General features: G+C 35.2%; 3 protein-coding genes across 5 annotated transcripts; 2 read left to right on the top strand and 1 right to left on the bottom strand.

The window, feature by feature from the left end:
• Positions 1 to 48: 48 nt before the first annotated feature.
• Positions 49 to 7092, top strand: LOC132278207 (uncharacterized). Of its 3 annotated transcripts, none has more exons than XM_059780016.1 (15): positions 49 to 444; positions 903 to 1208; positions 1305 to 1384; positions 1774 to 1874; positions 2050 to 2172; positions 2403 to 2472; positions 3034 to 3120; positions 3232 to 3297; positions 3424 to 3516; positions 3813 to 3869; positions 3990 to 4118; positions 4335 to 4425; positions 4879 to 4967; positions 5261 to 5454; positions 6623 to 7092. In XM_059780016.1, exons 2-15 carry the CDS (start codon positions 986 to 988, stop codon positions 6693 to 6695), a joined length of 1476 nt encoding a protein of 491 aa, XP_059635999.1. In that variant the 5' UTR covers positions 49 to 444; positions 903 to 985; the 3' UTR covers positions 6696 to 7092. The 3 variants fall into 3 exon arrangements, with proteins under 3 accessions (XP_059635999.1, XP_059635998.1, XP_059636000.1); XM_059780015.1 differs by having other exon boundaries at positions 49 to 440; XM_059780017.1 differs by having other exon boundaries at positions 49 to 440; positions 961 to 1208.
• Positions 7093 to 11809: 4717 nt separating this feature from the next.
• On the top strand, positions 11810 to 20750 carry LOC132278458 (putative clathrin assembly protein At5g35200). The gene is made up of 15 exons (XM_059780241.1): positions 11810 to 11978; positions 12105 to 12174; positions 12822 to 12919; positions 14182 to 14323; positions 14396 to 14496; positions 17249 to 17332; positions 17465 to 17515; positions 17600 to 17665; positions 17749 to 17814; positions 17920 to 18000; positions 18130 to 18342; positions 18694 to 19011; positions 19099 to 19174; positions 19274 to 19389; positions 20013 to 20750. Exons 1-15 carry the CDS (start codon positions 11877 to 11879, stop codon positions 20343 to 20345), a joined length of 1917 nt encoding a protein of 638 aa, XP_059636224.1. The 5' UTR covers positions 11810 to 11876; the 3' UTR covers positions 20346 to 20750.
• A 1547-nt stretch (positions 20751 to 22297) lies between these two features.
• Positions 22298 to 24238, bottom strand: LOC132278222 (UDP-glucuronate 4-epimerase 1). Its single transcript, XM_059780031.1, has one exon. The coding sequence runs from the start codon at positions 23854 to 23856 to the stop codon at positions 22561 to 22563; it is 1296 nt and encodes a 431-aa protein (XP_059636014.1). The 5' UTR covers positions 23857 to 24238; the 3' UTR covers positions 22298 to 22560.
• Positions 24239 to 27610: the final 3372 nt, after the last annotated feature.

A 27610-nucleotide genomic window follows, 5' to 3' on the forward strand; every position in this document is an offset into this window, starting at 1 on the left:
CACGCACGCACTATATATACACACAGTGACTCACGCGCACAACTGATTGTCTTAGGATGAGGATTAAGACACCACGACGCAGTCACGCAAACGTGTTTATAGTTTAGAAATAAACAAAAGCTCAAAAGGAATCGGAGACGCAGATCCCACAATCTTTCTCTCTCCTCTGTTTGTGGATTCTCCTGAAAATTAGGGCTGCTTCTCTATGTGTTTTATCCTATATATACAGCTTCAAGTATATAAATAAGCTGCTTTTGATAAATTATCTATCTGTTTCCTAAGAATATTTCACAGTAGATATATAGACATATATATATCTACTGTGAATTTCTTCTTTAAAGTAGAGAAATTGTTCACGCTGTTGAAGGGAAGATTATTGTTTTTTCTTTAAAGAGTCGAACCAATTCTGGGTACCTCTTCTGCTAAATCAGCCCAATCAGGTGGGTGCGTTGACTCATTTCAAAATTTCTCTGCATGCATTGCTCCAACTTCCAAATACACTGTTTTCATTTTCTTTTTACTTTTTTTATGAATTAGTTTGAATTTAGATTGCAGCCAAACGATGCGATCATGCTTTAATTCTATTTACGATAATTCAACATTTGAGTTTTTTTTTTTTTGGTAATTTGTTGTGGTCTGATAATGATATTCAATCCACTTCCGGTATAAAATAAAATGCTCTAATACTTGGATCATATACAAATATAATAAATTTAGGTCCTATGTCCTGTTTTACCTTAATTATTATGTTTTTTTCTACCGTTTTTTTATTGGGATATAAATATGTAATTGATTCTATTCTATCTTTTTGCTATATAAGAGTGGAAAAGGTTAATTATTCGTGTTTATAGAGAACATATATGTATACTTTTTATTATTTGATTCGGAACTTTATTTTCCAGAGGCTCGTGAACCACTCTTGTTGTATCCTTCTTAATTGGGGTGGTTAAGTTTCTGCAGTTTTTATCAGAACCCTGGATTGAGGATGAGAACAATAGTCCGGTCTATTCGTCAATATGGATCAGCTTTTCAGCATCAAGGCCACATTTTCTCCCATGGTTTAGCGAGAAGGCAAAAGTATTTGGTGGATACAAATATTAGGTGCTTTTATAAACTTGCATACAATGCTGAAATTTGTAGATATTCACATCCTTCCTGTATGATCTCAAGAGCCCTGTTTGCCGATGCTGCTAAAGCAACTATTGGAGGTTGCCTTCTTATGAACATCTTGCATGCCTTTTAATTTTCTTCATATTACAATCTTCAACATGAAGTTCTCATCTTTCATTGTTTTGCTGACACAGAAGTGAGCAGAGCAGGGCCTCTGGTTGAGTACGAGCATAGAATTGCCATGGGTGAACTCATGGATGGTGATAGCTGCCAGGTACGGCAAACAAATTGATCCCATTTGCTTGTGTATCACCTCTGGAACTGAAAATTTGATAAGAATCTGCTAACTTTTCCTCCAGCACAGGCAGTTTAAGTTTTTCAATGAAATTTGCTTTTTTGGGTTGCAGTTATTGCACTTCAATAATGGCTGTTATTATTTGTGGTGTATTGGTTAAAATTGAATACTCTATTTACTAACTTGACCTCTGATAAACACTCTGGAAGTACTTAAAATTGCTTTAAATTCCAGAATTAAAGCTAGTTCAGTTTTTGGAAGCAAGAAAAGAACTTGTAAAACTATGCCTAAATTGGTAAAATCATTTTCAAGCTCTTCTACCTGTTCTGGTTTTGCTTTTTCAGAGGATATTCTGACTGATTTTGCAGCTAGGCACCTTAAGAGAGCTTCAGAGACTCTATGATGAGGCTGTTGTGTCGGCTGATGCCTGCCGGTTGGATCGCTACGCTGCTTCCGATAAAGCTGGGAGGTAAATTGTTCATTTGCTTCCAGTTTCTACCTCCCCAAGATCATATTATTATTATTATTATTTTTTTATCATTTCAAATTTTCTTTATGAATTGGAAACTTGGAGTTGTCAATTTATCATATTATTTTTTTCACATACTTCATCATCGTTTATTTACAGCTTAGATCATTTGCAGGAGTAGGTGGTTGTGGTCCCGTTTCATGCCACAATCTTCATTTTCACCTGTGAAAGGACTCTATCTTTATGGAGGGGTTGGCACAGGAAAAACTATGTTAATGGACTTGTTTTTCAGTCAATTGTAAGTCTATTCTTATCTTTGATATGCTAAATTTGACTTTCCTTATAAATTACTCTAATGTTGACATGAAACTTAGAAACATATCTACTGAATGTAAAGTATTAAACTATTTGCATACCATGGACATTAGGCAAGGCAATCATATATTTTCTATGTAATGCCAATCCAACACAAGTACTTCTTCTCATTCAATTAGTTATATCTACTGACACTTAATTCTACTTTCACAGGCCCTGCAGCTGGAGGAAAAAGCGTATCCATTTTCATGACTTTATGTTGAATGTCCATAGTCGCTTGCAAGTAAGAACATTATTCATATTTCTGCAACTGTAAAGAAAATACCAGAGGTTTTTTCAATGCTTACATACTACACTTGTCACAAATGATCTTCGTGATTAAATTTGGACAAGACTGTATTTTTGACTGGTTATTCACAGTAAAATAACCACGCAAACAAAAAATCCAATTGGTCAGTGATTGCCTCTTGGATGATATATATCTAACGGGCATACCAGAAAGATTAGTTTGATTTTCTCGACTGTTTCTATATCTTCTGGACATCCAATCTCGTAGTTTGATTTTCTCGACTGTTTCTATATCTTCTGGACCAGACGTCCAATCTCCTCTTCCAGTAATTCAAAGTTTTCTCATTTTTCTTATTGAATGACCGAATCAATTATCAAGATAGCAAAAATTATTCAGTTAGTGAGCCATGGCTCATCCTGATGATGATGTCTTACATGATGCAAGTTTATCTCTCCCTTTTGGTCCAAATTTCATCTTCTTATCTCTGATTTTACATGGACAATATGCGTTGGTACTGAGTAACTTGATTGCTCTGATGTTGTAATTTAACTGCAGAAGCACAAGGGTGTTTCAGATCCCCTTGAAGTAATTGCAGGCGAGATATCTGATGAATCAATTTTGTTATGCCTTGATGAATTTATGGTATGTTAGTGGTAATATAATTTTGTTGTTTTTACCACTAATACATCACATCTGGTAGCTTTGGACTTCGTAGCTGCTTTTTTATTATCTTCTTTTTGCTTTTTTTGATAGGTGACTGATGTTGCTGATGCATTAATATTAAACCGGTTATTTAAACATTTATTCAGCAATGGGGCTGTAAGTAAATTGAACTCCTATTTTTGTTTGTGTTCTTGACCATGTACACTTCGACTCATGGACTTTTCTACTTGAAAGTAAATTAATTTTTTATGTGTGCTTTTTTTTGGGGGGAGGCAAGTATAGATTCTTGTTGCTACTTCAAATCGTGCTCCAGATAACCTTTATGAAGGCGGATTGCAGAGAGATCTTTTTCTACCCTTCATTTCCACTTTGAAGGTATGCATATGGATGCATCTCTGTGAATTTGGTGATTAGAAGGCTCAAGCTTGGTGATAATGGCAATGGAAATGGAAAGTTGTCTGGCCTTTTCATTCTACATGCCACTCCTGATGTGGCATCAAGTTAATAGGGTTTTGAACTTATCTAATCACCACTTCCTTATGTCTGCAATCCATAAGAACACTTGATATTGGTCTGCATCTAATCTTATTTATAAGACAAAAGGCTTTAATGCCCTTGGCTTGACATTTTTCTTTATTCACTTAATAACTTGGTAACTTCATTTTATGTAGGAAAGATGTGTAGTTCATGAAATCGGTTCCTCAGTAGACTATCGCAAAATGACTTCGGTATGAGATCTACCGTTTCCATTGTAAATTTTTTATGATAGCATGTTTTCCTCCTTAGCTGGCAATTCCTTCTTATGTAGATTCTAACAGTAATTTGTCATTCTTACATTTGAATTGAAGGCTGAGCAAGGTTTCTACTTTGTCGGGAAAGATTTGTCAGACTTTCTTAAGCAAAAATTTCAACAGTTAATTGGTGAACATGCAGCTGGTCCACAAGAGGTGGAAGTTGTTATGGGAAGGACATTGCAGGTATGTGCTTATAAATACCCTGAAATTCACTATTGTTTTACTGAGGCATATGGAAAGCATTTTTTTCCCCCCGACAATGGTGGTGTTGGGCCTCTTAGAGCACCCCATAGTCCACCACCGGTCCACCTGGCGTATGCATTTTCCCCATCCCACATGCACCAGGCATCACCATGAAAGCAGTTTACATAGTCGATCACTTTGTTCTTTCTGTGTTAGGTTCCAATGGGTGGTAATGGATGTGCATACTTTCCCTTTGAAGAACTCTGTGACAAACCTATTGGAGCTGCAGACTACTTTGGATTGTTCAGTAAGTCATTTCTATCTTGAGTGTTGGCTTGAAGGTCCACTGCATATAAAGATTCACTAGCCAACACCAAATAGCTGTGATGAGGCGTAATTAAGTTGTGTATTCCATTTAAGGAGTGCACCATAGAACGTTAGACTGTCTTGTCCAGAACAGGAGACAAAACCTTAAATTGTTCCATAGTATCAACTATGGGATATTCATTTTCTTATCCTGGACCTCTAGATCGTTACCTGTTTTCTCTGTACTGACCCATTTGATTGGTTTGGTTGTTCATTGTGATCAACCAAGAGAGCCATTATGGCTCAGGATGTCTGCTAAGCAGTAGCTGCCTAGGGGTTGGTCCTTAACTTGGGGTGGCTTTATATTCCTTATTAAAGTTTTTGGTGCTTCTGTCATTCACAAATTCGCTTGTAGAACAAAATTTTAACCAATTTTAATTTTTTTTAAAAGCAGAGAACTTCCATACACTGGCTTTGGAAGGTGTGCCAATTTTTGGGCTCCACAATAGGACAGCAGCGTATCGGTTTGTCACTCTAGTAGATGTTAGTTCCTTTTCTTCGTAGTTGTTTTGAATATATATTAGTTTAACAATTTATGCAACTGAATATTAGTATTGGGTTCCATGGACACCCAAAAGTTCCCCAAAATTTTACACCTCTTGGAAGGTCCATAGCATGATATTAAGAAGTCACATTCATTTATATGATGTGTCAAACTTCTATGTATATCCTTACCAACTTACTGGATGCACAAATAGTTTGTTTGTTTTATTTTTTTTAAACATAAAAAATGAAAAATTACAAGACTGATGTTTTCCACCGAATTGCTTCTACAGGTGATGTATGAGAATAAAGCAAGATTATTGTGTACAGCTGAGGGGACTCCTCTGGAACTTTTAGAAAGGATTGTAACTATCTCTGATGCCCAACAAATGGCTCCTAGAACCTCTTCTAGATCAAGGAAAAATGATGATTTTGACATTTGTGTGGACAATGAATTGGGATTCGCAAAAGATCGCACCATTAGTAGGTATGACGCTTTGCTAATCATCCGCTTTTGGATGTAGCGTAGAAATTTCATTATGTGCTTGGATAGTTTTGTTATCATCCAGACAAATTTATACCAAGATGGAAACTTTATCCTCTCTCTCGCATTCTCAATACCTTTCATGGTATGATGTGTTCGGGATATGTTAGTAATTTGGATTTTGTAGTAACTTCTATGGCTGGGGGTTTGGGAGTCTACTTCTGGCTGGGTTTAGGGGAAATAATGTTGGTCCAAATTTGTAATCAGTTTCCAATTCTGACGCAATCCAACAGAGTAGTAAGTAGTTTGATCATATTATTACGTGACATATATTTAAATGTTGAAGTTGAGAAGTGGAGAGTGAGTTCGTTGGAGCCCTGATTGGTTGTTAATTGTGGGTTTGATCTTCCTTTCCTTTGTAGACATAGGCAACTTTGACCACATAAAGCTTGTATTTTCCTATGTGATTATTAATCTTTATGACTTCCATTATTGGTCCTGTATTTTGTGTGCAACATGGTGCTTTGCAAAAATCTTGTTTTCAGATGTAGCATAGGGACTTTGTTATCTAGTTGGATGGTTTGGTTATTGGTCCAATATATTTGTAGTTTTGTACCAAGATGGAAACTCTTTTCTTTTGTGTGTCATTCTCTATGCCTTTCACTAAATGCTGTCTAATCCATTCATTCAACTGAAATTTGTTTAGGAAATGTCTCCTTTGGTCCGGAATTGATTTGTTGCTGTTGTATTTTAAGCAATTGCTTTGATTTTGGGGTAGGGAGGACATGAAATTGGTGGAACATTTACCGGGCTTTTGGTCCATCTGATGGGTTTAAAAATGGTTGGGTATCATCCAGTTTTGAATGTTATATACAGTCAGATGTCTTTTAGGCTTTAAGAAGATGGGAGTTACCAATGTTAGTGAAACGAATTATTCCACATTGGCTTGCATTTTTGAATTCTGGTCTCCTGTTTTCTTTTACTGATTCTAGATCTCCAACTTCAACATCAACTCCCTGGAACTTTGTTGTAAAACCAATTTGTAAAATTTGAAGCGACATGCGTATAAGTTATTATCTTTTATGGTTTGCAAGTAGTAGTTAATCTGGAAATGATGCTTGCTTCAGTTATATTGTGTGACTGACCAGGCAAATATCACAATTCAATGCAGGTTAACAGAGATGAATAGCAGAGAGTACTTGGAGCACCATTCTGCCATGTTAGCGCAGAATGAGCTCAGTTGAAGTTGGCGGTGACAATGCTGTAGGAGCATGATATAGAAGAAACTTCAACGGTGTCCAAACCCAGTAACCATTGTTGTTGTTAGTAAGATTGTATGATCACATATCAAAAGCTACACCTAACCTGGCAATGATTTTGGTCCCAGGCCATATAGATAGATATATTCAAAGCTGATAAATTTGTCAGCTGAATAAATTGGAACCCATCATTTTGTAAATTGTAATCTATTTGAGCAGTTGTAACAACAGTTATATGGAATATGGTTTTTAAAAGTTGTTTCATTTCCATAATAATCATGTACAAGCTGAAGACCAGTGGATTATTAGAGTGAAGTTTGCGCCTGATAGATAATAAGCATTGATAACAAGTTGATAAACATGTTTATGAGGATCATTGTGATGTGCTGTGTACTGTGATAGAAATTATAAAGGTGAATGCTTGACATAGAGTGGAGCTTTATACAAAAATAATTGTTCTCAAATTATATATTTGCACCGGCGGCATACTTGTAAATTAAACTGTTTGAATTTCTATTTTTACACCAAATAACATTCTTAAAGATGGATGAATAAAAAACACATGTATTAGAGCCTACGGAGAATATTGGTCATACTGTTACATTCAATCCACTAAGAGAATGAGCCTTCATCTCAAATCTCATTACTTCCTCAAAGATTCGGTGAGACAAATCCGTTTGTTTTGACGTTAAATATTGTTTTTGAAAAATATTTTTATTTTTCAGGTAAAATATTTTTTTATTTTTACGTCGGTGTTTGGCAAGGGTCAAGGTTGAGGTCGAGTCCATCGGGCGGGGTATATAAAATAACTTGTCGAAAATTGATGGATAAATTATTTTTGTTAATTTTTTTTTTTTTTTTTCGTAAATATTTTACGACAATCAAATATCAGAAAATAAAAAAATATTTTTTGAAAAATATTTTAATCCAAACAAACAGGGCCTAAGAGTCTCCTCCATTCAAATTTTTTGGGCCTAAGAGTCTCCATACAATTTTTTTTTTGCGCCGAGTAACATTCTCTATGGAGGGAAGATAAAAAACATGAATTGCACAATAAACATCCCTATCCAAAATATTAGTCACAACTACATTCAATCAAGCAGAGGAGCCTTCATTCTTATGTTGTCACAACACAACTACATAGAAATTCTTATTTTGTAAAAAAAAAAAACAAAAAAAGTTTTAAAAAATATATATTCTCAACATATAATATTAACATTATATGATATTATCTATTTTGAATTTTAAGTCCACACGATTTTGTTCTTGAGTTTTATTTAAAATGTCTAATATCATTTAAAAATGACACCAAACATATAAGTACTTCACCTTTCTTAGGTGACGCGTGATTGTACCATATGTAGTATCTATTCACAGCACAACTCTAGCACAACTCTGTAAGTCAAATATATAATAAAATAAATGTATCAAAATTGCATAGACTATTTATCCACATAGCACTAATCAAGTGGAGTTTTTTTTTTTTTTTTTTTTGACAAGAAACAAACACTAGTTACGTATTCACTTTATTCTTTTAAAAACTCGATCCTTCACCATAAACTTTGAAAGGTAAATAAAATACGATTAGATCACAAGACTCATAATCATTAAAAGTATGCATAGTGCAAGCCAATTTGGCGAATGGCTTGCAATGCCGCGAATTGAATCCCTTGGTGTGGGCTTCTCCATTTGGTGGAACTCACGCCAAATTCATAATACTTCATGTAGTCAATGGCATTGCTGAATGCGGGGCCCTGGGATCTATTTTTGTTTCAAAATGAAAAAGTGATAGCATGGTCTCAGTGGTCTGTTATGTATTTATTTAAGATTTGTTGTATGTGTGTGTATATATATTTTCTATAGCGTGTTGTATTAATGAATTAATTTAGAAAAAGTCACAATTTAATTAATTAAAAAAGATTTATTAATTTGTATAAAAAATTAATTATTATTATTATTATTATTTTATAAAAAGAGTCCTACTTTTTGACTTATCAATTTAATTATTATTTTTTCAACTAGGAGGCATAATAATTTAATTAATTTGCATTGGGAAAGACAAATGAAGAAAAAAAAAATCCAAATAATACCCCTACACCGTTGATCAAAGCATGGATCAAGGAACAATAAAATGCAATTACATCGCGTTTCTGGCAAATGAGTGATTAATTATAATGCCTAATATTTTCTTTATATGTGAGAAAGTATTAATATATATATTTCTTCTATTTGTAGGAAGAAGGTATGTAATGTACTTTTATTTTTTATATATGTAATATTATTTTTTTAATATTAATTTTTTTATTTATAAAAAAATTAAAATATATAATCGAAGCAAACAATTATAACCGTTAGTAATATAATTTTAGTTGATGGGAAAATAGCCGTTGGAAAAAACACTAACAAACAATTGAAAAATAAATTATTTTTTTAATAAATAAAAATTTTAAAATAATAAAGTAGAGAGCAAGAAACAAGAATTTACACAAGGAGAAATAATTCTCTGAAAAAAGTGTAGAGCCACATCAGTACACTTTTTTTTTTTAAAGTGTAGAGTCGGTGTGCAACACCAAAGTGTGTGGATTAAATATGAGCTCCATTTTATTTATTTTTTTTATTTTGCCAAAGATCCCTTGGAGTAGTTTTTTTAAAAAAAAAAATTAAGTTGGAAATAAATTTTAGTAGCATTTCGTGCTTAATGTTAACAAAAGCAGATCCCTCGGGCTAGGATTAGGGCCTTCGGTAGATTTTGGAGTGTCAGGTTTCAACTCTCTATATCTACTAATCTAACTTCCAACACTTATAGCCTTGTAAAAAAATATATAATAAATGTTAACAAAAAAAATTATAATAAATAAATAAAATAAAAAATTGAAACGTTAAGCACAGGAATAACTGACGAGATTATGCAAGCTGAACCGTTGGATTATACTACAACCCCAATATGATGAGTCACGTCCTCCAAATACATGCGTGTGTCGTGTGTGTACATAAGCTATATATAGATTGTGATATCAATACCTTGTCTATCTGACTCTCTCTCTGTGAGCTCATCATCATCTTGAAGCTGATCCGAAGAAGGCCGTTCTACGTTCGTTTACCGACCGTCTCTCTGGCGATCAATTTATGAGGTAAATAATCTCGAATATGGTTTCATCGTTTTGAGTATATTCACACACACACACACACACATACGTAGTGATAATATATAAGGATCAATGCGTGTAATCTTGAACCCCCTTCAACACTCCGATTAATTAATATGATACACATTTATTTTAATTCGACCGTTTGATAACTATATTTCTAATTTGATTATTTCATTTTATTGGATTGGACAAGTGATCATGAAATGCTGCTGAATGGGTTGCAACTCTTGTTTATACATACCCTTTGAATCTCTAGTTTCTTCGTTCTTATTTAGATATATAATATTTTTACTCCTTAATCGTACATAGTACGTCTTTGGGAGTTCTTGTTCATTAAAGTGGTTATGGTTTAATGTGATATATAATCAAAACCATTATTTTTGGTGAATTTCTTCATGACTGGAGCTTAATATTTAGGAAATTACGCAATACAAAGAGAAATAAACGCACAAATTCTAAATGCCTGGGGTCAATTAGTTTTGCACATGAGATTGAAATGGCCAAGCGAGGGCAGCACAGTGCAATCGAGTTAGTTCCGCTCTTCCACTAAGCTGTTGTTGGGTTGCAAGAATTCGGTGACGAGTCAGTCTAGTTTGAGAGAAATGTCTAAGCTATGTCTTTTACCATACTTCTCATAACATGACTATGATGGGTTTTAATGGTGTAATACAACTTGTCATTGCTGATAGCACGTGTGTTATTTCTTCACCAACATCTATTAATTTTAGGTTTTGTGAATATAATCGCAAAAATAGAGATGATGTGGGTCAAGGTAGTGAAAAGGTTTCTGCGGGCTTCTGCCATAACCAAGGACAAATTATATTTTTTACCACTCCGATCCATCAAACTGAACAAAGTCTTTGTCCCAACTGGTTGAGATTACGAAGATGAATTTAATTCTGCCATTTTACTTTATATCATTTGTTTGTCTATACACTTGGCCATCTTTATTTTTGTTTTTCATCCATAGTTATCTATTATTGTTTTTCTTAAATTCCTGTCATCTTGCCCCCTGAATTGTGGCTAGTGTAAAAGCTATCTTCCCGAACATTCCCTTCAATAATAGGAGTACGCAAATCACACAAGAGGCACTCGCCAAAGTATGATGCTAGTTATGTTCTAAGAAGATTTAAACAATGACTATGTTGATTTGAAAAGATTTTAAAATATTAAAGGTCAATTTGGAGAAGTTAAAATTTGGAACATCTCAAAAAGCAAAGGGGATACTTATTTTGGGTCATTATTAAAAAGAAAAGAGCGATGGGATGGAGGAAGTATTTATTTGTATTTTGGGAAATTTTGTGTACTCTTACTGGTGGATCTTTTGGTTTTTCCCTTAAAAAATGGAATAAATAGAAATGTACTAATTTTATGTTTCTCATTTGGGTTTATCATATAAATTTCCTGGTAAAGATTTTTTGTATAACACGCACCTAAGCATCCTCGGGGGATGTAGTAATCTCCTCATGTCCAAATTAATACACATGTACAATCACTATTGGTTAACAACCCTTTTATAAGGTTGATCATGGAGTGATTTTATTTTTTACCCACACTCCCTGAAAAGCACATCTCCGGCACTCTAGACAATTCCATGCCATAATACTCGTGTGTGTGAAGCATTAGGTTTTGTATTGAGGTAAAGGTAGGTGGAGGCTAGTGCTCATTGTTTCAGGCAGAGAAACAACATAAGTGGGCTGCTTTCTGCAGAAAGAATCTAAGAGGCTGCCATTTTAAGTCGAGAAGAGATGAAGAGAGAGGGCTTTCCACCATTTCTTTTATTTCTTGACCGTGTTGCAAAAACCATGTTGGGGCCCTAAGTCAACCTGAATAGTAAATAGTGAAAACAATTGAACTATGGGGTCTTTCCGGCTTATTTTACAGATGATAATTCTTAATGCATTTTATTAGGCTCCATTAGCACAGTATTATAAGTGTCAATTGTCCATTTCCTTTTGCCTTTCAGGTTGTTCATAAGTGCATTGGGGTTTAGAGGGACTTGTTTTTGTTTAAATAAATGACAGCGGCTGGTAATGCTCAACAAAGCCTTAGAAAAGCTCTTGGAGCTCTCAAAGACTCCACAACGCTTGGATTGGCCAAAGTAAATAGTGAAAACAAGGTGATTTCCTAACTATAATTGTATTTTTTTTTTATACAGTTCTTGTTTTTATTTCTTCCTTTCTTTCTTCATTTTGTTTAGTATTCCTTGCAGTTTTGACAGTATTTAAATGCTTATATCTTTTAGGAGCTGGATGTTGCTATCGTCAAGGCTACAAACCATGTTGAAAAGCTAGCAAAGGATAAGCATATACGAAGTGAGTTAAACCTTTTGCTTTTTACTAAGCAAAGCCGGTTTCTGATTTGGAAATATTTTATTTTGGTTTAGACTCCAGTTTGAAGATGGTCAAATATTTTATCTTGTTTTGTTCAACTGTGAAAATTATATATTTTATTTTCGTTTAGACTCCAGTTTGAAGATGGTCAAATATTTTATCTTGTTTTGCTCAACTGTGAAAATTATATATTTTATTTTGGTTTAGACTCCAGTTGGAAGATGACCAAAAATTGCATCTTGTTTTCTCCTAACGAACAACAAATATGCAGGAGATTAAATTGTGAGACTTTTGTTCACTTTTCTCAGAAGTCTTCCAGTTTGATTTCAACCCAATTGCAAAGATTTCAGCTCAGTGATTAACATTATTGAATTCTTATAAACCAAAAAGAGAAAAAAAAAATAGAAAACTGCCGTATAGAGTTTGTCCACTTATCTCATAATTCTGCCAGTTTATTTGGAACTTTATGACTCACTTGTAAGAGGATTTTTTTTATTGCACAATGTGGACCTTGATATGACAAGTTGGTTAAGTTTTTTTCCCTTTGAACTATTGAGTTCTGGAGCACTGCACTTGTATTATGATTGTAAGTTCAATATATGAATATGATTAACTTCTTCTGTTCTCAGAAATCTTTGATGCGGTTTCAGCTTCAAGACCTCGGGCTGATGTTGCTTACTGCATTCACGCTCTTGCCAGGCGTCTTGCGAAAACACATAATTGGGCCGTATGCTCCTGGGCTCCTTGCTGTCTTGGTTTTCTTTTTACCTTCTGAAACGAAAGATATATATATATATATATATATATATATATATATATATATATATATTGAGGATATTTTCATTACAAAAGTAGACGTTCTCAAGTATCATAGAAACTTAAAAAATATGTTATCTGCATAAAACATTTCTTTTTTATAAAGAATTAATGAAGAACAAGTATGCATTGCGCCACACATGCTTCTCACTTACTTTAGGTGTATGGGTAAGAGAGAGAGAGAGAGAGAGAGAGAGAGAATTGAAGGATTTTTTTTTTTTTTTTTAATAGAGATTTTAATTCTAATGATTTAAGGTTTCTTTCCCTAGTATCAGACTATTAGCTTTTATGGATTTACAGGATATTTTTCTTTATTTCATATTCTGTTTATTTCTTATACAAGGGAGGCTCTTGTAATGATTTATTCAGAATTGAATGTTGAGAATTATTGTGGTTTTTAAAGATTTCTTCCCTGTGCTTTCCCCTTCCTTATTCTTGCTTTCTCAACCCTATTTTGTCTGTTTATTTCTCACCCTGCTCATTTATTTCTCAACCTTTTCATCTTTAACATGACTACACTTTGGATCTTTTCATGTCAATGCCAATATCTATTGGGTCTGATGTTCTGTAATTGGCCCAATCTATAAAAAGGAACCAAGGGACCTATAACTTAACTCTTTATATGTTAATTTTTTTTTTTTTTTTAGATGCTTTCTAAAACTTGCATTATGTCAGTCATCTTCACACTCGCTTAAGCACACATTTCCCTAAAGGGGCATAAAGGGTGAGTTATTACTCCTTGATGTAGGACCAGAAATGTCTTGGCTCCATCACTCCTGTTATTTCTTACTTAGAGTGAAATCCAAAAAAAAAAAAAAAAAAAAATCTATAAATTATGTATGATGGGATTTAAATCTGCTCATGCACTTATCAATCACATTTCTATTTTAAAGTCATTACCAGGATGGTTAAGTGTGGGGTCAGAAGTCACCGTTATATTTTCTTAAAGCTTCTCATTTATTCCCTTCACGGTCTCTTTATTTATAAAAAGAAAACTCTTTTTAAAATTGCGGTCTTATAATTTTTTAAAATCGAATTCCAAAAGTTGTCAGTGATTCTATTTGTTTTTTCCTGTCTCATATCTGAATATAGATGGATTTTCTTCATACTAGAATATCCTCTAGCATGATCGGTTGTATTGACAATCTATCTTGTACTCTAATGTTTACTCAGGTTGCATTGAAAACTTTAATTGTTATACACCGTGCACTGAGGGAGGTTGATCCGACGTTTCGTGAAGAGCTTATTAATTATAGCCGGAGCAGAGGTCTTATACTGAACTTATCACATTTCAAGGACGAGTCTAGCCCAAATGGTATCTCTTGATCTTTAGTTTTTCTTGATCACTAAACCTTGCAATAGGACTGACCCTTTGTCTGATGTTAAGCATGGGATTACTCTGCTTGGGTTCGTAATTATGCTTTATATCTTGAAGAGTGCCTGGAATGTTTCCGCATACTGAAGTATGATGTCCAGACAGATTGCTCGGTACGTAGTTTGAATTTGAAACTGAAGCTAGTGTATTTTGAAGTGCTTATTTCTCTCCTTTTTTAAAAAAAAAAAAAATTTGTTTAGAAATATTTTGTCCAGAACTTGACTTTAAAATTATACTATTCCAATCTACCCGAAAAAAGAAATCATACTATTCCAAGTGATTCATAAATTACCTGTTAGATAAGCTTCATTAGCTTCAAAATGGTCTTGAAAAATCATGATAATAGTAGTTACAGACTCACTAGGACAGAGAAAGCAGTAATAGGTGAAACTGAGAAAAGATTATGACCATGAGCATTTTCTCAGTATCCCATATGTTATCTTTTTGTCAAGAAATGATAGGTATCTTTTTGTCAATAAAGGACAGGAATGATTTTGCTGGTTGTTATTCGATCTAAAGACCATATTGGAACATTTATGAATGATGCCAAAAATAAATTTTTGGACTCTCGAGTATAAATAGGATTAGAGAAGTATTATACATAATTAAAAAAAACACTACACTAAGGTGGCTAAGGTGGAGATTGAAGCTGACTGAATAGAGAGAGATAATGGAAGTGGAAATCATTAAAGACTCCTCAAGGTCAAGGCCTTGTCAAGATGGAGAATGTAGAGCTTCTCAAAGGAAAGTGTTAGAAAAACACTAGATTGAAGTGACTAAGGTGGAGATTGAAGCTGACTGACTAGAGAGAGATTATGGAATGGAAATCATTAAAGACTCCTCAAGGTCAAGGCCTTGTCAAGATGGAGAATGTAGAGCTTCTCAAAGGAAAGTGTAACAAAGAATTTTTAAAGGGTTACTGCATGGATAATAGTCAAAATATTGAATCTAAGCCAGCGAACCCAAGGCTAGGTCTTGTCCCAATGAGTCTTAAAATGAGTGTTTATCTATATTCAAGGAAAGATAAACACTCATTTTATCATAGAGTTGCCTCCAAGTGCACTGGGACTGTCCAATTAGAATGAAGCAGAGGTACACTACAGCTATGGGATAGGGGATTTTGGTCATAGGGTTGGCCAACGCATCTACGTGTTAAGAGGGGGGTGGTTCCTTAGGAGGTGATGTTGTCATGTAAATGTGGTCTGTTTATGAGATTATCACCTCATTGGGCATATGTCATATGGGAGTTAATTTCGTCTCTCTCTCTCTCTCTCTCTCTCTCTCTGAGCCAGGTCAAGATGTGTTGGACGATAAGACTGCCTTGATAATCTTCCAACCTCAGCCACCAAGCCACGTACCCCCAAGAATCCAATGGTCTGTTCCATATCTGGATACCTTGAGTCAGTCTGTCCTCGGGAAGTGTCATATGTGGGCTATAAGGGATTAGCTGTTCATCAACCGGTATATGCCCCCTTGAGTCTTGCTCCTAATTTAACTTGTATACATAAACTCAAGGCAGACGACAAGGCTTATTATGGAGAAAGTCCTCTTAATATGTAATTATGGGCCCTATTGGAAATAATGGGCACATGGTGAAAAGTGTGAGAGGCATGTTACTGCCAGACCCTCTGGGAGAAACTGAGGATTGTCCATTGCAAGAGACGGATCATAGAGCCATTGAAAGGCTTTCTCGAGAAGGTGTTTTCGACATTCATGACTTCAAATTCAGCGAGTGTATCTGATTGCAATAACTTAGCCGAAGTCTGTAACTTGACTGTTAGTTAATTCAATAAGTGTAAATAATGACCGTAAATGTGTTTTCAACATTCTTGACTTCAAATTCAGCGAGTGTATATGATCACAATAACTTAGCCGAATTATGTAACTTGACTGTTAGTTATTTCTTCTACCACAAGTTCCTCAACCATTATGTCCCAGGTATAAAATTTTGAACAGTAAAAATATTGCAGACATGGCACAGATGAACAGTTCAGCAGCCACTTGCCAACTGCTCAGGTTCCATTTCTAACCAAGGGTTCATATACTCACAATATTCAACTTTTCATCGAATAATTCTTTTATTCAATTTTGCCAACCCTTTATTATTATGGTCAAACTTAGACCCTACAAATAAAACACTCGTAATTCATTAAGTAGGTATACAGAAGGGTAATTTGGTTGTCGTCATTCGTGATGATGCTTTCACTCATAATAAGTGGCTTTGTGAGGGGTACTGTCTTATTGTGAGGGATTGGGTACTGTCTTATTGTGAGGGATTGGGTACTGTCTGATAGTTCATCCAGAAAGATAGGATTGTTAATGGGAGAAAGAGATGATGATACCATGAAAAGGAGGATTAATTTTTACTTTTGCAAGAGAAAAGGGAAAACTTAATAGATGTATGTATGTCTTTGTCAGTTTGCACACAAGTAATTGAGGCTTGTGAAACTTTTGAATGGTAGAATTAGTCTGAATAATTTATTGCCCCTCCTTGACATCAACTAATATGTAAAACAAGCTCCTGTGCAGTTGACTGGGTTACTTCTTGGCTATGTCAATTTTGATAGGCCAAATTACGTTCTATGGGAGGGTCTGGTGTTTTTAAAGATTACCTTCATTGCTTGGATAATTAGAAGATGCTCCAGTGATCCTCCAAGGAAAGTGAGAGGCAAACTTGGAATGTGTAGCACTAATTAGGGTTTTGGGTAAAACTTTTACCATGATTTACTTTGGAAGTCCTGAATCCTGTGCAGTCTTGTCGTGTTCTATTTCTCATTTCACACTTGTTATTGTGACAAAACAATGAGGATGATGGGAAAATGTCTACTTATTTTTGGTTTTATCATTATAATGTGTTTCTAACAGAGAACAAAGGAGCTTGACACCCTCGACTTAATCGAGCAATTACCTGCCTTGCAACAGGTTCTTTTTCGCCTTACTTCTTGCCAGGTAATGCATCCTCAGTTGTCAATGCAGTACTTGTTTTTTTCCCTTCTTTTCCAGTATCAACATGGTAGTTATCATTTTATTCTCACTAGTTGTGAACAATTTGTATTGTTCACCCTATACCATTTTTTGCAGCCAGAGGGGACAGCACGATACAATTACTTGATTCAGTATGCCTTTGCAATTGTAAGGAACCACTGGAATCTCTATTTCATGAATACCAGTAAATTGATTTTGTTTGATTTTCCCTGTCATTTCTTCCTACTTCAGGTTGCAGCTGAAAGTGTTAGGATTTATGTATCAATCACTGATGGAACTCTCAATTTGGTTGACAAGGTATGTTTCTGTTTATCAAGTTGGGCAATCAGATGGGTGCTTGTGTATTACAGAAGTAGCATTGACTTTGTATTTTCTGACAGTTTTTTGAGATGCAGCGCCATGATGCTGTTAGGGCACTTAGTATTTATCGAAGGGCAGCGCTTCAGGTTAGATTATGAGCATGTTTAGTGCAAGTCTGTTACATTTTGAATTCCTGTATATATTGGACATTCACTATCAAGTTGTGGAATACATCTCTTATCTTACTGCAGGCAGAGAGGTTATCTGAGTTCTTTGAGCTATGCAGGAGCCTTGATTTTGGACGAGGGCAGAAGTATATCAAAATTGAACAGGTATGGAAACTCTTCAAAATTTGACTTGGTCTGTCCTTGTTCCTTGGTTTCAGTTCTGATGATTTTTATTATGCCCTTTGTTCAATTTCTCAGTGATTTCGCTAAATTCTGTTCAATGTCAAATTTCAGCCCCCCGCATCATTTTTGGCAGCAATGGAAGACTATGTGAAGGATGCTCCGCAAGCATTAATGCTTTCAGTAAATCTTAATGCTTTTGGTTTGGTTTGGTTAAATTCATTAGAATCATCCTATACGTATGATTTTTATTTTTATTTTTATTATTCTGTACAAGATCAAAGCGATACCCCAATCTACAATGTAAGATTAAGCTTATCCATTGATGTTTTGGGAGTTCAACAATAATTTCTTTAACAAAATTGAGTTTTGTTGATTATCCCACTTCTCCTTCAAAGTACTGCCACAATACTTGTCAGCAAGACTTTCAGCTCTTCATGATTCGATTCGCCAACCCATCCCACGAACCAAAAAAAAAAGAAAAGAGAGAGAGAACAAAAAGAGAGAAAAGGAAAGAGATTTGAAGTAAATATTAGTCACCTTTGCGCTCTTCATGACAGTTTCACAAATATGGCAAATATTCAATGCAACCATGCACAGCAGAATGTGGTATAAAGCTTTCTCATAATAAAAATTTCTGCATCATTTGAACCAACCAATTGATCATTGCCTTTAAATTTTCCAATATTGATTACAGTAATGCTTTTATGTTGCACCAAAGTATTTCCTACGCGAGAGCAATTGAAAGTTTGTGCTCAATTTTTGTTAATGCCTAGAGATCTTTGCCAATGGTTTTTCATGTTCATGTTTCATCAGAACGATGACGACAGGGGTGGTAGTCCTAAAGCGGTTGCTGCTTCTGAACCTGATCTCGAAACTGATCATAAGCAAGATAACGATGATGAAGAAAAATCAGATCCATCTGTCACATCACGTGAACTGAATGCTCACAATGAGGCTGAAGCCACACCACAACCACAAGTTACTGATCTTTTGGTAAGGCTCCTTGAGCTGGTATGTTTTTATAGTAGGACAATTGTTTGATATCGTGATTTATATGGAATGTTTTTGCGTTTTTACTAGGGCTTGGATGAGTTAACTCAGGTAGCATCAGAATTGGATGATAAAAATGCCCTTGCTCTTGCAATTTTTACCCCTGGTGAATTAATTTTCTTGTTTAACACAACTTATTTTCCTTTTGAAGTATTTAATTATTTAATTATTTCATTTCTAATCGATCATAGCAATACTGTTACAGAAAATCCATCTAATTACAAAAACAGTTCAACTTTGGCATGTCAATCTACTGGTTGGGAGCTTGCACTAGTTACAGCACCAAGCTCAAATGGAGCTGCAGTTTCAGAGAGAACACTGGTTAGTCCTTTGTGTAGTGCATGCGTCATGTTAATAGTGTTACATAATTACTCATCACTCTAGTCACTCTAGTCATGAGAGGGCCTCTGAAAATTGTTGTTCCAAATTGACAATAGGGTTGACGACTGGCAACTTGGTCATCTTCATTTCATATCAAGTCAGGGTTTTTATTATGTAACACTATTAACAGACCCTCTCATGACTGGATTGAGATAATTTTTGAGATGCGTGAAAAGTCAAATCGATTTTTTAATAAATCTCTCAATCCAACTGTCAATAACAAGAACTTATGGCTTTTGTAACCAAGGGGTTTCTCTTGATAGCATTAATCTAAATAGATATATATGAACATAAGTCATGCAACCCATTCGATATACAAGTCATGTCTGGTCGATGTGCCAACCCATAAAATTGATAAGACACGATCAATTTAAAGCCAGTTAATCTGTTTATATATAAATGCTAACATTTAACTCAATTTAAAACCATTTTTTGTGCTTCTATTCCCTAGAGACAGAATGGTCTCATCGCTAATTATTATAGTATGCTTCTTTTCTCCTCCTCCATGCTTCAAATCTGCTATCACATTGGGTTCTTTGCACTAATACTATATCCGAATGCAGGCTGGTGGGCTGGATAGGTTAACACTGGATAGTCTTTATGATAATGCCATTGCAAGCACGAACCAGAATGGAGACTACCACACGGGGCAAATGGCACCTAATCCTCTCGAGGCTGTTCATTATACCCAAGACCAATTTCAAGCTTCAAGCAACTTAGCACCGCCAACTAGTGTGCAGATGGACGTCATGGCTCAACAACAGGAAGCTTTAATAGTGCAGCAGCAGCAGCAATCCATGATAGGCTGTGATCCAACAAATCTATTCGGGAATCCCTTTGTTGATGAGGGTGCCCGGACCAATCCATCTCATACTTCCTACTCTGGCTTAATTTAGACAAGTTGTGATGCAGAATGATATTTCATCCATGGTTGTATAGTCAAGCGGTGGTAGTTAAAGCAGCATTAGGGACTGACAAGTGAGGTACAAGTCTAAGAGGTTTTACATATATGTTTTTTTTTAATTAGGTTGCTCTTGTATGCCTCCACAAATTCGGTCAGTCCATGTACAAAGACTATGCCTTGTGGCTTTCTTATGACTTGTGATCCTCCTCCTTTTTTCCCTACATGATCCTTCTTGGCCATGCCACATTTAGGAGTATTTTTGTAAACTGTGGGCGGATGTGATGTGGGGGAGCATTGGCAGGGTACAGAATGTCATGATCCTACATTGTCTGAAAATTGTTAAGTGCTATATGTAAGTTTTACACCTTTCTACGACACAATGGTTTTAAAACGGTGATGGCCGAATTTTAAAATTAAGCATGCTTACTCTAAAATATTACTAGGGATAGTATCTGGTCCAGGGGAGCCATAATTATACAATATTGTGTTTGAGTAGGGTGAGGATTGTTACAAATGGTATGATGGATCTCAGCCCGAAGTGTGGGAGGCCTTATGGGAGTGATTTTGACAACCTCTATGGGCGACTACTGACAGGTTACAGGGTATCATGATCCCCGTCATAATGTTGTAGGTATGTTCCACATCTTTCTGCATTGAGATGTTGCACTCCCCTGGTAAATATTTCTCTTTCTAAAAATCAAATTAGCGATCTTAATCTACAATACCATACCATAACAATCAACATATTCATCTGAGAGGTATCATAGGATTAATCAACACCACCATACCCTAACAATCAACATATTCGTCTCATCTATCATAGGATCCACACACTGTCGGTGGATGAAAGCCTCAGTCCAAACTGTTTATTTATGTACATTATATGACAAGTAACTACATATACTTTCCATTGGATTCTTGCTCCTTTAATTGAAAGAGTATAACAAAATTAATTAATTATTGCTGATAACGACGACACACTCACAAGAAGGTATAAAAACACCAACAACTTAGACGCTCTTTAGGGCCCAAGAAAAAAAACGTCTATAAAAAATAAAAAAGAAAGAGTCCCAACAACCATCATTAATCTACCTATTGTCGGCGAGAAAAAGACGAATTCGTACCAACATCGACTTTACAGCTGGATCATTAGAGAGGTCTGGCCCATTTTTTAATCGAATCCAATGGTTTGGCTTTATATTCTCTCACATGGATGGGCCCAACTCTCACCCGTATTTCACGGTCCTTCTAGCTTTCTCTCTCATCTCAGCTGTCTCTTCGGTTCATTCAATCATCCCTTAGCTGTCCCCACAATTTTTTTTTTTAATTACAGTGTATATTTTTTTATTCTGTATATATATATATATTTACAACATTGAAATTCTACATACTTGTAAATACAAACAGTACCAATTTTGAGTACGAGAATAAAAATTAGTGAAGTGAAAAATCAGTAGCATTGTTCTACATCACATACTGCCTAGAATAACTAAAATTAACCAAACAAAATTCAGATTAATTAATATAAATCATGATCAAGTTATGATCTTTGAGAAAATGAACTAAATTTAGAAGTTTGTAAAACTACTATTTTTTTTCTTTCAAAAGGTTCCTTTAAATATAGTCTACAACTTCACAATTGTTTAAAATGGTTGCATTTTAGGACACAAGATGAAAGAAGATCCTAGCTCAAATAAAACAAATTAAGAAGTAAATTTGAGCTTATTAAACTTTTTTCAAATCTAATGATGCTTTTTGCCCAGGCCATTTAGGCATTTTTAATTTACTATATATATAAACTTTGAATTGTTCAAATAATGTCCGCGTGTATAACTATGATATTAAGTTTAATAATAAATGCGCAAATTATGTTGGTGTGAGAGAGAGAGAGAGAAAGAGGGGCAGGAATTGGATGAACATTGAAAAATTGTAACCAAAACAAACTTAGGAGGAACTTCTTATCCTTTACAATAAAGAAGGAAACAACAAAACTCTAACAGAGGATAAATCTCTACTTCCCCTCATCCCCAAGAAGAAAAAAGAATTGTTTTTTTTTTTTCCCTCCCTTTTCTTCGTTAGAATTTGTTTTCCAATTTTCTATTCATTTTCCCGGGAAAATAAGAAAATCTAGAAACAGGAAAAAGAAAGAAAGAAAAGTTTCATAGACAAAAAAAAAAAAAACAGAAAAAAAAGAAAAAAGGAAAAAACTAATGCACAGGCTTGCCACGAGGGTTACCATAATAGGATACATACCACCTAACAAACTTCTTCAACCCGGTTTGTAAATCGGTAGTGGGTTTGTACCCAAGCTCTCTCCGGGCCAAACTTATGTTGGCATGGGTGAAGGGGACGTCTCCGTTACCGGGCATGTCCACTATTTTCTTCTTCGCCTTAACCTTCAAGTGCTTCTCCAGAATACTGACAAGGGTGGGTACAGTCACCGGCGACGTATTACCCAGATTGTAAATCCTGTACGGTGCGGGTCCCCTCTTCTTCCCACCCGAACCGGTACTCTTAGCCGCCGTATCCAACGACCGGACACACCCCTTCACAATATCATCAATGTATGTAAAGTCCCGGGCCAAATCAACCCGGTTCTTTCCCCTGTATACCGTAATTTGCTTACCCTCCAAAATGTTCTTGGTAAAGGAGAAGTAGGCCATGTCGGGTCTTCCCCAGGGGCCGTAAACAGTGAAGAATCTCAACCCGGTAATTGACAACCCGTAAATATGATTATACGTGTGGGTGATTTCCTCACCGGCCTTCTTGGTGGCTGCGTAGAGGGACGCGGGTTGGTCGGTCCGATCCGATTCAGAAAATGGAACCTTTTCGTTCAACCCGTAAACAGAACTGGAAGAGGCCCAAACGATTGCGGGTTGTGGGTTGGCGGACTTGCAAGTCTCGAGAAGGGTAACAAGGCCGGCAATGTTGCTGTGGATGTAGGAGTTTGGGTTCTCCATGGCATATCGCACACCCGCCTGCGCGGCCAAGTGCATCACGTGAGAAAAAGACACGAGTTCGAAGAGCTTGGCTAAAAGACGCGCGTCGTTGAGATCACCATCGACAATGAAGATATGGTTGGAATTGAGAAGCTTTTTTCGGGATTTTTTCAAGGAAGGGTCGTAATAGTTGTTGAAGTTGTCGAGGCCAACAACGCCGTCTCCCCGCTTCTTGAGGGCGAGGGAGACGTGGCTGCCAACGAAACCGGCAGCGCCGGTGACGAGTACGGACATACCGCCGGAGCGGCGGGTGTCGGCGGACTTGCGGACCTGCTTCTCCCATTGGGATCCTCCCCAGGAGGAGGTGAAGTAGCGGCTACCGGAATCGACGAAGCTCTGGAAACTGAGATAGGAGGCGGTGAGGGCGATCAAGAAGAGAGCCCAGAGGAACATGGTGCTGGTGGAGGCGAAACATCGGTGGACATGACGATTCATGGGGTGTGGTCTGTCTATTTTAATCTTACCGGGCGTTGACGGAAACAACTGTTCCTCCAACGAAGGCATTATTTTCTTTCAATTTCTTGTTGTCTGTACCACACCACACTTTGGCCCCAACTTTTTTTCTGACAGATTTGTAGAGAGAGAGAGAGAGAGAGAAAAAAAAAAAAAGGTGTTCTGGGTGGGATTGTTTTTTTGGTTTTGAGAGTGGGTGATGGATGATGGGATGTTTTTAGGGGTGGTGGATGGATCGGAGCCGATGATGGATGGATGAAACAGATGAAGAACAGATGCGTTTATTTTTTCTGCACCTGCTGAGGAAGGGGAAGGTAAGGAAGAGTTATATATAGTGGTCACCCACAATTACTATTACAAAACAAGTATACGCGTTAACGCGCTAAAGGCCGGCCAAATTGGATGACAGAGAAACTATAAACAGCCTATATATTTCAAGATACACTAAATTATAAATACTTAAAAGAACAGCTCATTTTTTTAAAACAGAGAGGACTAGACTTTATAGTTTCTATAAACGAAAAAATAAAAATAAAAATATTACTCCCAAGTCTATACACACAGTGGTTTGGCGTGGGTGATTGTATTATGTTTTTTTGAAAAATATGGGTGATTGTATTATAGTAGTAGTAGTATGGGTACAGATGATTAAAGTAATAGATTGTGTGGTTGCCCACAAAGATGGCATGTCTTTCTCTCTTTATAATTATCTTTACTTTTTCTTAATTTTTGAGAAGCACAATTATCTTTATTCCATCCATTACCGGGTCTAAACTCGTTTTTCTCACTATGGGAACTCTGTTTTATCATGACGTCTCAAGTTAACAATAAGTCTATACCATTGAGAATTGTTGTCTAATTGAGAGAGCAGTTGTTAAACGTTGAGTAATAGTGAAATTTAATAATATAAGTTAAAACCCCAAAAGGCCAAAACAAGACAATTATTTTGTAAAACATTAATATATGTCACCACCACCCCTTCATCATCTCTTTGTCACCTTGCTGTAGACTTAATTGCCAGCATGCAAACATTTGTTTCAAGATTGAGTGATTTTTTCATTTTTATTTTTTTCTATCTTTTAATTACTTTTAGATACACAGAATATATATATATATAGATAGTTGAAACCAAATAAATTAATAATTGAGGAAGAAGATGGGAAAAAATTGATTGGGTTGTTTGAGGACAGTAAGTATTAAATTTGTTTTGGAGGGTGGCATAGACCACCGGCTAAACCGGTCACCACTGAGAGGGGTGATTAAAAAAAACGCAAATGGGATAACGGGCAATTGCCAGCATTGACCGTGGATTTGGGCGGTGCTAATTGACTGCTCCCCATCAAATTCTGCTAGTTTTTCTCTCTCTAGGTTTTGTCGGTAGTAGGGAGTGTTTGGATTGGATTGGGTATTTGTTTGGTGCCAGTCTCTCTGCCAGCTTTGGTTTTACAATTTGCTCTATGGTTAAATTCGGTGGCTGCCCATCTCATCCTTTTACCGCTGAGCTGTGTACGTACGCGTTTGTGAGGGTATATATACATATACACAATATGTATATATGACTCTCAGTCGTGTGATCAGGCAGGCTGATAAATTTCAATGCTCATCTGAGAGACGATTACATTATGAAGTAAATTAATGTCAATCTAATTACTCAGGAAAGGCATGAATTCATGGTGAAATTATTTTTAGTAGTTGTTTTGATTAAATTATAAAGCATAGGCGTAGACGTCAAATATTTTTTTATATTTTTAAATGGAATCCACTTTTTATGATCTACATAAATTGAATATGTTGAAAATGTCACTACTTTTGCATTTAAAATATTTTTTCCCCTGCCTTCTTAGGACAACGATCCTCTAAATTAAAATATTTCTACATTATCATAAATTGAATCATTTGCACACTAACCCATGGCTTTTTAAGTAAATTAACATCTAATATTACACCACATTAGCCCATTTAATAAAACTTCAAATACTATATCGTTTTAGTAAAAACCCCCTATAATCATATAACATGTTTGTATAGTTACATTCTATGAACTCTAATGAATTTGATGAAAAATATATAAATAAAAAATAGCAAAATCATGAAAAATCCGAAGATTAAAACAATTAAGAATATCAAAACAATTAAAAACATTAAATCTCATGAATCATATTACAAGAAAGAAAGGAAGAGAATATTTAAAGGATTACAGCAGATGATGATGAAAATTGGAAATCAAATCTCATGGGTTGACAATGTTCGTGTAGTTCATGGAGTTAAACACTTTTTACTAATAGCATTTATGTAGCCCTAAAACGACACAGTATTTTAAGTCCTATTAAATGGGCTGATATAGTGTAATTTTAACCATAAATTTACTTAAAATACTACTGTCAATATGTAAGTGATTCAATTTATGATACTGTAGATAGTTTTTAATTTAAAGGATCCTTAGTATACATGAATGAAAAAGTATGAATTCTCGTGTATATATATGTATATATTTTTCATATATAGTCACTGTCATTTCCCTTACTTATTCATAACAAATAAATCAAATATTGTAAATAAAATATATAACAATTAATGCTTTGTTTGGTAAGGGTTTTACCAATAGGTAAAGAGAGAAAGTAAAAACGGAAAGAACGAAATTTTCTTTATTTAGTAATACAAGGAAAGAAAGGAGAATAGGCTCCTTTACAAATTTTCATCCGTTTAAAAATGGGAGGAATAAATGAGGGAAGACAAGTGTTATAGAAGTTTTAAATTAAATATTATCCTAAATTATACTAGTTTTAAATTATAATAATATCCTTTATAAATATTATTAAATATAATGGTAAAAATTATAGTACTATTTTTTTATAAATTACAATATTATAAACATTATTGGATATAATGGTAAAAATAATTAAAACTTTCGATTTCTTTCTTTCTTAACAAATATAGAAAATTGCAAGTTTTTTTTCTTCTTTTAACAAAAAGAAGAAAATCCACAATCTCTTCCATATGGATGTCTCATCCATCCTCCCTTCTCTCTCTTCCATTCAATTTTTTTTTTCTCTACCGAATAGAACATAACGTAGTAAATCTTAAGAAAATACACAATATCTTCTTTAAAAATGCCTCATCCATTCCTAATTCTTTCCTTTGTCGGCCTATGCAGCAAAACATAAGTGACACATGTCAGTCCACAACGCGCTTGTATGGACAAGGCATATTTATGGTTTCGGTATTTCCATATGGATACGAAGGAATTTTCTAAGTTGTTTCATTCCTACACTTTATTCTTTCTTAGGTTGTTGATGGGTGTGTGCATAATATATAATATAAAATAGGCTTAGCTAAGAAGATACAATGCCAACTTTTTTAAGTGTTTGCTTAAAAGCAAAGTAATTCAGCGGGTAATCAGCATTCAAATTGTGCCAATTGGAACTCAGCAGCAAGAATAAAAAAATGTAGGGCGCTATTTGAATACTAATTTTTTAAGTGAGAGAGATCGAGAGGACGGACTAAGTCAATTTTACGTACGCATTCCGACTTTAAAATCCTGAGTTGAATAATACAGCTTGATCATCTTTGATCCTTGACTTGGTAGCTGGTAAATTATGCATGTCGAATTCCACAAAAATTAATTAAAGATTTTGATAGAGATTGACTAGTGATGGTGTCTTGTGGAAAAGTACTCGCGTTTCAATCTTATTTTATATACAACTCATACATTAAAGTTGGATTGGGTTGTTTATAATAATGCTGAAGCTGGACCACATCCAAAGCCCATCCTACCATTAAGCACTAATCCACACAATTCCAGGTC

This window comes from Cornus florida, unplaced genomic scaffold (assembly GCF_030987335.1).
Source record: "Cornus florida cultivar Cherokee Brave unplaced genomic scaffold, ASM3098733v1 CherokeeBrave_3.0.0_Hap2_Chr10, whole genome shotgun sequence".
Classification (NCBI taxonomy): domain Eukaryota; kingdom Viridiplantae; phylum Streptophyta; class Magnoliopsida; order Cornales; family Cornaceae; genus Cornus; species Cornus florida.

Bases quoted from the DNA above. Each gene is read 5' to 3' on its own strand.
- LOC132278207 (XM_059780016.1), top strand. From the start codon at position 986: ATGAGAACAATAGTCCGGTCTATTCGTCAATATGGATCAGCTTTTCAG. The intron at 1,209-1,304 runs GTTGCCTTCTTA...TTGCTGACACAG, and splicing joins TGCTAAAGCAACTATTGGAG to AAGTGAGCAGAGCAGGGCCT. The intron at 2,173-2,402 runs GTAAGTCTATTC...CTACTTTCACAG, and splicing joins GACTTGTTTTTCAGTCAATT to GCCCTGCAGCTGGAGGAAAA.
- LOC132278222 (XM_059780031.1), bottom strand. From the start codon at position 23,856: ATGCCTTCGTTGGAGGAACAGTTGTTTCCGTCAACGCCCGGTAAGATT.
- LOC132278458 (XM_059780241.1), top strand. From the start codon at position 11,877: ATGACAGCGGCTGGTAATGCTCAACAAAGCCTTAGAAAAGCTCTTGGA. The intron at 12,920-14,181 runs GTATGCTCCTGG...ATGTTTACTCAG, and splicing joins CGAAAACACATAATTGGGCC to GTTGCATTGAAAACTTTAAT. The intron at 14,324-14,395 runs GTATCTCTTGAT...TCTGATGTTAAG, and splicing joins GGACGAGTCTAGCCCAAATG to CATGGGATTACTCTGCTTGG.